General features: G+C 36.2%; 2 protein-coding genes across 4 annotated transcripts in view; one reads left to right on the forward strand and one right to left on the reverse strand.

Moving 5' to 3' along the window:
• The window catches only part of SQOR (sulfide quinone oxidoreductase), a 377,873-nt gene that overhangs the window by 157,807 nt on the left and 206,060 nt on the right, over window positions 1–14,006 (reverse strand). The window lies entirely within an intron of this gene.
• SLC30A4 (solute carrier family 30 member 4) overlaps window positions 1–14,006 on the forward strand; it is a 31,144-nt gene that overhangs the window by 3,052 nt on the left and 14,086 nt on the right. For all 3 annotated transcript variants that reach the window (XM_021089600.2, XM_085019743.1, NM_001130972.1), the window contains one exon: window positions 4,888–5,034. In XM_021089600.2, the coding sequence (XP_020945259.1) occupies window positions 4,888–5,034 (147 nt within the window). The remainder of the gene's footprint in view (window positions 1–4,887; window positions 5,035–14,006) is intronic.

Below are 14,006 nucleotides of genomic sequence, written 5' to 3' on the forward strand. Positions count from 1 at the left end.
CCCTGGCCTTGCTTAGTGGGTTAACAATCCGGCGTTGTCGTGAGCTGTGGTGTAGGTTGCAGACGCGGCTCGGATCCCGCGTTGCTGTGGCTCTGGCGTAGGCCAGTGGCTACAGCTCCGATTAGACCTCTAGCCTGGGAACCTCCATATGCCGCGGGAGTGGCCCTCAAAAGGCAAAAAGACCAAAAAAAAAAAAGCATTAAATATATTATTCAGAATGTTACATAGATTTAAATTGAAAAACAACAGAATTGTGTCAAAGAACTTAGAAATAAAGCATCTTATGGATGGAAGTATGGAGTAATTTTTTAAAAGGAAGAAATTTAAAGATCTCAAAGAGGAGACTTGATTTGGAATCTTGGGTTTCTTCTGAGACATTAGGCAAAGTCTATTCTTTTCTTTTTTCCATTCAGCAAGTATTTTTTTTTGAGTACTTACTATATGCCAAGCACTATGCTATGGTGTTCAGGATATACAGTGGAGAACAAAACTATTATGATCCCTACTATCTAAAACATTTAATCTGTGTAATGGAGGACACAGATGTTAAACAAACACATAAGTAAATTTAAAATTCAAATGGTCTTAAGTGCTATGAAGAAAATAACAAGGTACTGTGGAACATAATAACCAGTAGGACATGGTTTATGAAGAAGCAGGTACAGTAAACCATAAAAAAGAATACTAGGAGTTATTCAAGCAAAGGGAATGGAGGAGGATTTTTCCAAGCAAAGAGAACAGCAAGTTCAAAAGTCCTAAAATATTCAATTCGTTAAAAGGACTTAACAAGAAGGCCAGTTTGGGCCAAATATAATAAGAACAAAAGAAGCAAGGAGACCAGATTAGGGTAGATAGACCATATTAAATGAGTTTAGTCTTTAAGTACAAAGGGGAGCCAGTGAAGGCTTTTGAGTAGAGATTGACATGATGGAATTTATCCTTTTAAAAGATTACTCTGATTCTTATAATATGGAGAATGGATCGGAGGATATAAGAATGGAAGTAAGTATACTTTTGCAGAGGTCCAGACAAGAAATGACTGTGGCTTGAACTAGAGTAGGTGGAGAAAAATGTGCTAATTGAGAAACATTCTAGAAGTAACAATGACAAAATTGGCTAATGGTTTGAATCGAGTTGTTGAGAGGGTGGTATCAAGAATGATTCTGAAATTTATCATCTAAGCTGAGTATATGGAAATGTATGTCATTTATGAAGCAGGGAGAAAATACAGAACAGGATTTAAGCGTAGTTTCAAAGGTTGTTTTAGACATGTTAAGTATCATACATTTTTGAAATAGCCAAATAAAGATATCTAGTGAGCTGTTAAATATAAGTCTGTAGCTTAAAAGAGAGGTCAAGATGGAGATACAGTATGTAATGCCATAGGAATGGAAAAAATTATCTAGAGAGCCCAAGTCTTGAGGAACTACAATTTAAGAAGTCAGTCAGAAGGCAAATAGGTATCCCAGAACTGAAGAAAGAGTATTTCAAAGTGGAATTAAATAAGCTGAAGCTGCTGAGAGGACTAATAAGATGAGAACTAAAATATCCTTTGAATTTAGTAAGTTATTGATTGCTTTAATAAACTACATTTTATTGGGAATGAAAAAGCTTAAAGAGGAATGTAAACAGACTTCCAGGTAAAGATGGCACATGAACTCATGCATCTAGCTGTACTCTCTTAAACTACATTAAAGGGTATTTTAAATATATATGTACATATATATACACACAACATACACACATATTCATATCCATATATGGAATATGTGTGTGTGTGTGTATCACCACACAGATGGGGAAAACTGGAGAGGAGACAATAGCAACAAGCTAGAAAGGAATCAAGTAAAAGAGGTAACTGACTTGAGACCCGAGAAAACCAACTCCTAAGCAATTAGTGGAAAGCCAAGAACCAATCCAGTTTATACGAATGCATCTGAAACACCTGGATAACTTATTAAAATACAAATTGCCGGACCAGAGTTTCTAATTAGGTAGGTCTGGGGTAGGGTAGGGCATGAGAATTTTCTAACAAGTTTCCAGGAGATGCTGATACTGCTGATCCTAAGGAATACAATTGAGAAGTGCACTAGAGAATCCTAAGCAGGCCCAGAATTGTTTGTACCAGGTATCCCTATAAGTGTAGGTAAAGAAGAAGGATAAAACAAGGAAAGCTAATTAAAACCTGTTTAGGAGCCAGTCACATATAATAGTATAGTTATAAAAGAAGTATCCACAGAGATAAAATAAGATCATGAAACAAGAATAGGCTACTTTTAGGGGTTTTTTTTGTTGGGGTTGTTTTTGTTTTTTTCCTTTTTTTTTTTTTAGGGCCGCACCTGTGGCATGTGGAAATTCTCAGTGTAGGGGTCGGATCAGAGCTACAGCTACCAGCCTACACCACAGCCACAGCCACATGGGATGCAAGCTGCATCTGCAACCTACACCACAGTTCACAGCAATGCCAGATCCCCAACCCAGTGAGCAAGGCCAGGGCTCAAACCTGCATTCTCATGGATACTAGTTGGACTCATTTCTACTGCACCACAACAGGAACTCCTAAGAACAGGCTACTTGTAAAAAGAAATTCAGAGTAAAGAGTTTTTGAACAATAAAAATATTTTTTAAAAGTTCAACTCCTAACAAATTAGAAGATGAATTAAGGTAATATCTCACAGAATTGAGCAAAAAGATAAAAGATAATGGGGGAAGGCAAGGAAATTATATTGTATGTTAGCTAAAATTCCAAATTAGAAGATGAATTAAGGTAATATCTCACAGAATTGAGCAAAAAGATAAAAGATAATGGGGGAAGGCAAGGAAATTATATTGTATGTTAGCTAAAATTCCAAATAATAGGAATACAGAGAGCAGAGGAAAGAAATTATCAACAACACAATTTAAGAATTTTTCCCAGAACCAAAGGGTATATAGTTCCAGACAGAAAGAGTCAAGAAAAGCCCAAACTGGATGAAAATAAAGCCACACCAAGTGCATCATTGTACAATTTCAGAGCACAGGAAACATGCTTATTGCCTCAGGCAGCTGCAGTGTTAAACAACTGCCTCTGATTGTTTTTGACAAACAAATATTGCAGTTTGCACCAGGGCCAAGTTCCAAGTCAACTCAAATAAAAAGAGCCTTGCAAGTATAGTCTCCCAGGGAACCACCAGATAGGTCAAATACTGACAGTTCCCTGGCAGTGGGGCTTTTAAGGACCTCCAACCCCAACCTATTTTTTTCAGTGGCTGCCAAGTTGAGGTTTTCACTGTGGTTGCTGCTTATTAGTTTTTAAGGCTACCATAGAACTGAAGAAGGGGCAGTTGGTTATAATGCAAGTTAAAACATCACAGAATTAGTGAGCTTCTTAGCAAGGCTCAGCCTTTTTCTGTGAATAAATGCTATCCGTATCAGCCTTTGGTTAATTTCCAGAGTTTTGAAAAAAACTGATTTGGACAATTTCTGCCCATGTTCATGTGGCTTTTATGGAGGAGATGATTTTCAGAAGTCCTTACTCTGCTGTTTTTGCTGGTGACAACTAACACATGGCTATTTAGATTTAGATTAACTAAAATTAAATAAATTCAATCCCTTAGTTGCACTATCCATATTTCAAATTTATCAAAAGCCACATGTAACTAATGGCTACTCCACTGAACAGTGCAGATAGAACATTTCCATCATCTCAGTTTTACTGGACAGGGTGGCTTTGAGGTATTATCTTCATTTTATGGATGAGTAAAATGAAGCTCAAAAATGGTAAGTAACTTGCTTAGAGTCTCTGAGATTTCAAAGAATCATGTTATTAACCACCAAGCTGTATTTTCTCTCAGGGATTTCCAGCTTTTTCATGTCAGGGAAGTATAAAAAAAGCTATTTGTATGTAGCACACTGGAGTAAATGGATATGACTACAAGATCACTAGCTCAAGTTCTCCTGCTGCTCTTGGCTCTGCACACCCATCCCAGGAATAGGGGATTCAACAACTCAGCCTATTTAGGTGTCACAACATCCTGATCATGAAGTTCTGCTATATGTTATAACAGTAATTCTCACAGTATGGTTCTAAGACCAGATGCATCAACATCACTTGGAACCATGTTAGAAATGTAAATTCTCAGGCTGCATCCAAACCTACTGAATTAGAAATTCTGAGAATTGGGTCAAGAAATCTGTAGTTTAACAAAACTTCTGGGTAATTCAGATACACACTAAAGTTTGAATACTCTGTATTATATTATAAAAGCTCATTCAGTGAATGCTAGGAAAATTGATCATAATGGATATAAATATACATACATACACCTCCAAGTATATTAAATACATTATATATATTATTATCAATATACAGGAAAATGAATATAAAAAATTGTTTATTCCTTTATTAGGAGACATTGCTATTTATTCCTAAGAGAGTCAGTTAATTTTTATCTTTTGTTTTGAACTAATGAAAATTTATGAATTTCTTCAGTTTAATTTTACTTTCAAACCCTCCCAAACAAGTGAATACCTACCTTTTATTCAGTTTTATTATAATATTTAGATATGGTGGTTTTTAATTTTGTCTAATAGGAGAATTAGGTTGAATAAAAGCTGCAGTGCTAAAATGCAAAGCTTCTCTTTGTGTTAGCTCCCATTTGGTGACTCTTAACTTTTCTAAGGTCATTGACTGCTCAGAGAATGTTCCTAGAAATGGAAATTCTCACCAGAAAAAAATATATGCATATTTAATGTTTTCATAAAATTTCAGGATAACTTGATTTAATTGCAATAGTATAGTTATTTAGTTAGAAGTTCATGTGTTGTAGAATGTTGCTTATTTTGGGTTGACTTGCTTATGTTTATTATATTAACTTATTCCTTCTTTCCTGTCACCCTTACTCTAAGGTGGCTACATTGCAAATAGCCTAGCAATCATGACAGATGCACTTCATATGTTAACTGACCTAAGTGCCATCATACTGACCCTGCTTGCTTTGTGGCTGTCTTCAAAATCACCAACCAAAAGATTCACCTTTGGATTTCATCGCTTAGGTAGGTAATTGGGTGTTTCTTTGGTTTATAAAATTCTGTAGTAAAACCACAATGAACTACAACCTTTGATTAACCAAAATCCTTCTGGTGATAGCCTGTTAAAACAAAGCCAATGAAAATAGACAGTATTTATTCAGATTCATATCTTCCAGGATACATTCAGTTCAGTCAGCTAAATGGTTTACGCATATAAAACTGTATGGTAATCATTAATTTCCAGATGTTGTCCCCTGTGCCCTGAAGATGTTATCAGAAAAAAGTTTACCTTCAGTTTATTGAACCAAGCAAAACCACATGGGTTTAATTCATCAATGAGCATTAGCTTCTTTCTTTTACTTCAGGTAATCCAACCAAAACTACTGTGGCCCACATTTTAGGCACTACTACAATATGTATAACATACTGTATGGCTAACCTTCTTTGTGGCATTAACTAAATGCTAACCAAGATTCTTTGCTTGACTGAACATTTGTCATCTCCTGAGCCTTCTCCTTAGCTCATCTGTGCAGTTCCTTATAAAATCTAGCTTTAGCAAGAACCTCGCCAGGCCAATTTAACAGAACCCCCAGTCTCAGTATTTGGTGGGTTATCCTTAGGTGATGTCTCATCACTCTGGCCTGTCTTCAGGAATACTTTCCTATACCAATCTCAATCCTCACCTTTAATAAAGTCTTCTTTACCATGTTTTGACAAGTGTCATTGAATATTTTTTCTTTAACAATGCACACATATTTTTCTACTTCCCTATTTTGAGCAAATATTAATATTTAATTGAGAGGTTAAAATCATATATTGTTATCCATACAACTCTTCTTGCCATGTTACTGTGGGGTTTTTTAATTTTACTTATTTTTAAAATACATATAAAACAGATATCTGAATTAGTATATGAAGTGCCATATGACCAGATGTCATTTGCTTAGAATCCAAAAATTGACATTTAGGTAGCTTCAGCAAAACCTGTCTTAAAGAACCAGAATTATCATCTTGTAATTTTCTTCTGTAGAGACACTGATACTCAGCTAATATATCAATCAGTTCCTCCCCTTCTTTGTTACTTTTTAGCCTAATCTTAACTCAACATCTAAGTCTTATAAAATTGAGTAGCTTGTTCTCCTAGGGTAAAACTTGACATTGTACCCAAATGGCTGTATTCTAAGTAGTTATCCACGTTGTCAGTTTGGGAAGTTATCTGGTGTCCCCACTTTTTAGCACTCTTAGCTGCTGTACAAGAAAGGTAAAGCCCTGAATGAGGTCTTTCTATTATTTGTTAAACCACTGCATAAAACATAATGCATTTGGATGTGCTGGCTGACACATCATACATCCATATGTTTACTGATTGCCCTGAGGTTTTTAAAAGAACTTCAAAATTATTCTCAAACTTTAATTTATTTGTAAACACCTGAAATTTAAGATTAAAACTCAAATATAGCATCACAAATGGGGATTTTTTTTACCTTCAAACACTATTTGAGAGTGCATTCATTTCGTGCTATGGTTCTTAACCTCTTTTAGGTTATCATGGACCCCTTGGAATTCTAATGAAAACAGTAGAATTCTCCCCCAGAAACATGCAGTAATAGAACATAGAAAGTTCTATATATGTAAGGTGGAAATTCTATTACATATTAAAGAATTACTTAGTGTTTATCTAGATAATCATAGATAATAATCACTCTGAAAAGATGAGAGAAAAGAGAACTGACTGGTCCAGTTGTATTTCTGTAAGTTTCTATGCAGAGTCAAATTTTTCCCTTTTCCTTAAAAGAACTAGTTCAAGATGGTGGACTAGAGATCAGCATTTGACTCCTATCTCTCCCAGGAGTCCATTGAAATTAAAAAAAATACCAAAACAATAAAGAGAAGCAAATGGTTAGGTCACCAATAAATAAGAAATTTCCAGAAATTTGTCCAAGTTGTAAAGTAGGTGGGTGTGGGCTGAAGAAAGCAAAGGCCAAGAAACCTAGAGTACACCAGGGTAGGAACTAGAAAGGCCAACAGATCTCCAAAGAAGACTCAGGGAAAAGGATGAGCAGAAGTGGAACTGGGGCTGAAACAAGATTAACTGGATGACTACAAATGGGAAACTGTTCCCATAGTCCACTATGTCCCTACCTTACTTCCCACCCCATCTCCACTCCAGCAGCCTGCACTTTGCCCATGTAAAATATCAGATAGTTCTTCCAAAAAGAAATTAAACAAAATGTTCACATGAAGCTGAGGCTTTTCGTGTGAATGTTGATGTTCCAAAATAAATCTTTTTCATACTAGAATTTGGGGTTCTGCAGCCTTATAGTTTGGTTCCCCACATACTCACACTAAAATAACATACTGGTCTTAGTCTGCCTGCCCTACACCTCTTATTACTAACAACTCCTTTTTTTATGGCCAAATCCATGGTATGGAAGTTCCCAGGCCAGGGGTGGAATCGAAGCCACAGCTGCATCCTACACCACATCTGCAGCAATGCTGGATCCTTAACCTACTGTGTCAGGCCAGGGATTGAACCCATGGCTCTGCAGTGACCCGAGCCACTGCCGTCGGATTCTTAACCCACTCTACCACAGGAGAAACTCCTCAGTAACCACTTTAAATAGCTATGGCCTATCCTTCCAGTATTTCCTTTTCGCAAAGGACAGTTTCCCTATCTTTTTACCCTAAATGTGAATGGACACCCAGTCTTTCTGGATATGAGAAAAATCAGCAATGTAAAAGTAAAACAAAAAAAGCTAACAAAAATTTTTCTACAGAAGAGAGACTTAAGAAACAGAAGAAATGTTTTAAGTTATCTTATTCATATACTCAAGTAAAAACAGTAAAATAGTTTTTAAAAAGAAACATACAGAAAAAGCTTTTTTAAATTGAAATATTATGACTAAAATCTAAATTTTAAAACTTCAAATAGGAACAAAATTTCAAGTAGGGCTAGAAAACATAATCAAGAAAGTCTCCCAGAATATAAAACAAAAATATAAAAACTAGAAGAAAAAGTTTAGAACTGTAAAAGAACTATCTGGGAGTTCCAGTAATAGCTCAGCAGTAATAAACCTGACCAGTATTCACGACAATGCAGGTGCAATCCCTGGCCTTACTCAGTGGGTTAAGGATCCAGCATTGCCGAGAGCTGTGGTGTAGGTTGCAGACACAGCTCAGATCCCACGTTGCTATGGCTGTGGTGTAGGCCAGCAGCTACGGCTCTGATTCAACCCCTAGGTTGAGAACTTCCATATGCCATGAGTGTGGCCCTAAAAAGCAAAAAAAAAAAAAAAAAAAAAAAAAAAAAAAAAAAAAAAAAAAAATTAAAAATTAAAAATAAAAGGAAGAGAATTATTAAGATATAAACGAGTATTTTCCAGAGCCAAGGAGGGAATCACACCCTCAGACTAGAAGGGCCTTTCTGGATCTTCTTTTTCTTCTTTGTATTCCAAAATCTTATGAGGATATATCTAGATAAAAACTTATTTCATTTATTCTGCCCTTTGAAGCAATGGAAGAAAAACTTTTGATGGTTTGGGGAGGATCAAAAAGATATTTAGAACTGAATAAAGCCATAAACCGAAGCAGTGGCTATACTTGTGTTCTACAAAATTCCACTGCTCCGTGAATAATCTAAGTTCTGTACAGAAAGGCATGTTTACATGGGACACATTTAGATAGTGTGCTTCATATGACCTCTACTACCAAGGCTAGGGGTTTCAGGTCCTAAAGAACATTGCAAGAGGAATCCTCCCAAAAAACTTATGGTTTGTTCTCATATTGTTGAATTTTGTTTTGTTTTGATGGCAAGGGTGTTAGGACAGGAGTTAGTTTTTTCTGTGTTGATTTATTTTTTAAATATGTAAAACATGTCACAAAAGTAAACAACTTTTTTTTTTAAAGAAAAGATTTACTCAGAGAAGTCTTGCTTTTGTTCTATCCCCTCCAATGCATTCTCCCACTCCACCCCTTATTAGCAACCATTTTAATTAGTTTCTGGCCTGTCCTTCTGGCATTTCCTTTTGAAAGTATGAGCAAATACATGTAGATGTTCATATCCCACTCCTTGCCACCCTATCTTATGCAGAGGCAGCATCCTGGAGGTGTGTGCCTATGATGAGTGTCAAAAGGCAGTAGTACCATGCCCTACAGTTATTTTCTTTTTGTTTCCTCATAGCAAGCACTTTCATACATGCCTAGTAGCATTTATCATATTTTTAGATATTTTATGAAACAATGTCTCCTTCCAGACCATGAATTAAGTAGGAACAGAAGCAGGAAATACTAAACTCTATGGGTCTGGCACTAAGAAGTGCCATATAAGATAGTATTAATCAAATTGTTGCAGTATTCAGGCTGAGTAAATAAGGATATGGAAACTGAAACAGTTAATCTAGTATAGCTCATGGTTCTCAAATTACTTGTGTTTGGAGGAAATTAAACCAATTTCGAAACTGAGAGGAGTATTTTTGAAATTTGGGGATAAAAATATTGGGGACTTCAAAACACTTATCTGTAATTCTAAATCTGATCAGGTCCTGTTCACAAACTATAAAACTGTATTTTGATCTATAACATAGCTGGGTGGTATCGCCTGGCTTATAGGTCCTTTTGACTAATTAGGAAACAAGTCAGAAGGGAATTTCTTCCTTATCTTAGTCAGGGGCTGGTCCTTTTTGTTTTGGTACTTAACCATGTTTAGAATTTTTTGGTTAAATTGTCTTTGGTTCTCATTTGAGTCAGCAGTTTAACTAGTCATTTTACCTTTGAGAGAATGATTTAATCTATGTATAGGTTTCTACTGTAAAATAAGGATGATGATACTTATATTGCAGAATTGTAAAAAAGATGTAAGTTAAGATAGTAAGGTATAAGTATCTAACACGGTGCTTGGCACAGAGTAAATTCTCAGCAAAAGTTATTTTCAGTCTTTTCTTTCCTTCTTCTACCTAGCAGTATATCGTCTTAGATTTTTCATCTCTCTCAAAATGCTCCCTGCTCTAAAACTGCCTGCCTTCTCCTCTCCCCTAACTGGAGTTCTTACTCTCAGGAAGATGATTGACTCTGGTGATTAAATAACGTTTTTTTTTAATGGCCACACTTGCAGCATATGGACATTCCCAGGCCAGGTATCAAATCCGCACCACAGTTGCAACCTGTGCCACAGCTGCAGCAACACCAAATCCTTAACCTGCTGTGCCACAGGGGAACTTCCAAGATGTGCTTTTTAACTCAGGTCTTTGGTTATATCTGGGGCAATATAACAAAAATTGTTTTAGAAAAAAATCATTCAGTCAGGATGAGAGAAAGGTTGTTTTAGATTTTAGGGGTAAGCCCAACTGGCTGTCCTCAGAGTAAATTCCATTCTGTTGCTACTTTCATTCATGTGAATTCACAGATTATGTAAGATCATGCAGGTTTTTCTTTTTCTTTTCTTTTTTTCTTTCTTTATTACATTACAGTGAGCCACAATAGCAGCTCTTTAAATGCCTGGATTTATTTGACCGTGGCTATATCATATTATTCTGTAAGTTAATAAAACTTAGAACTTAATGAAACCACACTGTAGAAGAAACCTCACAAATCCTTAGGAGAATAGCAGTATATCTCAGACAAAGGGGACATGCTATTCTAAAAAGAACACAGCCAAATCCCTAGCTTGCTTTCTCTGTGGATTATAAGTGTAATTGACTTTATTTATATGGCTTTTCTTCCAGTTCTTGGGCCGAAGAGTCTACATGGATTACATAAAGATAGTGATCGTATGAAAGGCCTTTAGTAAGCAGAGTTGTCTGTATTTGAAATAAAAGGCAAGGTTTACTTTGATAATGCAGATCCTCAGCCTAGGTTAATGGCAAAGTGACAGTGTAGGAATCTTTTGTGGTGGGGTGTCATTCTGCTAAGCAAAGACCTTGGCAGATCTGGCTAGATGATGGTTGTCCTGTGGTAGGTATATGGTTATAATGCTAATTTTACATTATTGTTATTTTTCCTCTGATACTTACTAAAGCAGCAGAAGTATTCGGCTAAAAAAATCTCTTCCCCCATACATGCAGCAAAAAAATCCCAAAAAACAACTCCCTAGTGATTCATTTTAACAACTTCCTCCCACCCCTGACAAGAGTTATGCCTATTAGTTATATTCACATCTCAGAATTAATTCATTTCACATGAACATCTAAAGGAAAAGAATAGGTATATGCTAGAAATGGGAGTTCTTACAAGGAAGGAGCAAGACATGCATGATGTGGTCAGCAGTGGATAACCAGAAGTCAGCTTTGAGACCACTGGAAACCATGGGTGTGGGGTACAGGGAGTGGTACAAAATAGGCAGGAAATAGGAGGTGATTTTATGTAGGGGACAAAAGGATCCAAAGACAGACTTTGCAGCTTTTCTCAGCATTCTGGTGGCAATAGTGGCATTCTGGTAGTAACTGAAATCCTATATGATGTCTTTATCCTGAGTGCAGTAGGGTTGTCTATGGATGAGATGAAATACAAATACTAGTTTGAAAGTCCTAGGCAGGGAGTTCCTATTGTGGTTCAGCAGGTTAAGAACCTCATGTAGTCTCCATGAGGATGTGGGTTCAATCCCTGGCCTCCCTCACTCAGTGGGTTAAGGATCCAGCATTGCCTCAAGCTGTGGCACAGGCCACATAGGCGGCTCAGATTTGGCATTGCTGTGGCTGTGGCATAGGCCAGCATCTGCAGCTCTGATTAGACCGCTAGCCTGGAAACTTCCATATGCCTCAGGTGCAGCTGTTAAAAAAAACAAACAAACAAACAAAAAAAAACCCACTGATTTTCCACTTTTCCTTTTTTTTCCTTCCTCTGCTATTAGAAGAATGTAGAAAGGAAAAGTAGCATACAAGGAAATGGAAGAGAGAATATATCTCCCCCTCTCCTTCCCTGTTCATTTTTACAGACCTCTGAAACCTGAACTTCAGATATTTGTTCTGTAAGTTCTGAAAGACAAGTGTTAGATAATTTAAGGGAAATATACATTATCAATATCACTATAAAGGCAAGTGTTATATAATTTAAGGGAAATATACATTATGACATCACAGCATTAGGAAAGATAACAATTATGACAGGCCATACATCTAGGCAGCACTCATAAAAAAGCACATATGCTTGAGTTGAGTGTGGTTTACATTGTTGAAGCAGATTGTTACTCTTTCACTGAAGAGGTGTTCAATAGTTACCTGTTGAAAGAATGAGTAATAATATAGGGCAGAGAGACAGGCAGTAAAAATGTGCACAAGTGTACATATGATGTAACACAATCATAAATTTATTAAATGCTATGAAGACAAAGAATAAGGCAGCTGTGATGGAGAATAAAAGGGTGTCAGAGAAGGACTCAATATTTTTCACATGCACCTTGAAAACCTCTAGTTTTGGCAGTTTATAGATATGTTAAAATGTGCAATAAATATTTTCATATTTTAGAGTGCTGTCAAAACTTGACAATCATCTGTGTTTTCTCCAATTTAATTTTTGCTCTAAGTGTTTATTAGCCATTCAAATAAAAACTATTCTCCAAATTCAAAACTCAGGGTATATGTTGGTCTTTATTGGCTCATTGACCATAAACATTTGTTTATATTTCAGCTGAATGAAAAGACTCAAGTAATGTTAAAACAAAAAATACATATTCATTCATCTTACTCTATCCTCCAATGCTACTGTTCAGCCAGGTGGAGAGATAGAGTTATTTATGTGTAGAATAAAGTAGCAAAATATGTTAGACTATAATAATAGGTTTTTTCGAATTTTCATGGAGTTCCCATCATGGCTCAGTGGTTAACAAATCTGACTAGGAACGATGAGGTTGCGGGTTCGATCCCTGGCCTTGCCCATTGGGCTAAGGATCCAGCGTTGCTGTGAGCTGTGGTGTAGGTTGCAAAAGCAGCTCGGATCTGGAGTGGCTGTGGCTGTGGCTGTGGCTGTGGCGTAGGCTGGCAGCTACAGCTCCAATTCAGCCCCTAGCCTGGGAACCTCCATATGCTACGGGAGCAGCCCTAGAAAAGGAAAAAAAAACCAAAAAAAAAAAAAAAAAGAATTTTCATAAAAATCTCTCTCAAGAGTTTTTCATTTATGCTAAATTTCCATTTAGTCAAAAGTTTATCTAAAGTGAATAGGATAGCAACTTGCACAGAAGTCTAGTGTTCCCATTGTGAAAGCTGCTTGGTCTCCTTTAGAAAATGAAAAATCCACATGTTGTGCACTCCTTTTGCCCTGAAAAACTTTATTGTATATTATGTGACCAGATACCAACACAGGGTAGCAGGGCAAGAATGAGATGATTGGAGCAAGTTATAATTTAGTTGCTGATTGAAAGTTTCCTTCTCTCTTAAATGGGGAAAAAATCTTGGGTATATTTATCTACATTCCATCATATTTAAAATACTGTGAAAAAAATTTAAACACTGATTAGTCCTATTCATGATATTTCATCAAAGTTTTATTTATTCACAATGAAAGAGCTTTTTGTTCATTTTATTAGAATGATCGTAGGACTACTATAAGGATTTTTAGCTATATGGTAATACTGTGCCTTATACTTCTCAATTATAAATCTCAGCCCTAAAAATCTACTTAAGTTTTGGGGTTTTTTTTTTTTCTTTTGCAATTATAAGCATTATATTTAGAAGACATTTTGACAGGTGATTAGAATTAAAAAAAATAAGAGATGAATGTCTTTGCTTTCACCAAGGAAAGTAGAAATGAGGCATATTCCTTTTAATTGCTGAATAAGGTATATCTTTGATAGTATCCTAATATGTCATTTTGAGAATGTCTTGGATTTCATTACTGTTTACTATGGTCAGGCACTAGGATTCTTTGTGCTACTAACGTGGGTAGAAACTGTGTCACGGAAAACTTTTCAGCAGCAGAATCCTCGGACCTTCTCGGGGTAAAAATCCTCCTTTTCAAGAATTTTGTTTATGCTTTAGTTTGACTTTCATTTTACTTTATTTTGAATG

Source organism: Sus scrofa, chromosome 1, assembly GCF_054392235.1.
Source record: "Sus scrofa isolate SSC_HxYL_T2T_F1_AM1 chromosome 1, Sscrofa_HxYL_maternal_Yorkshire_Landrace_v2.0, whole genome shotgun sequence".
NCBI classification, from domain to species: domain Eukaryota; kingdom Metazoa; phylum Chordata; class Mammalia; order Artiodactyla; family Suidae; genus Sus; species Sus scrofa.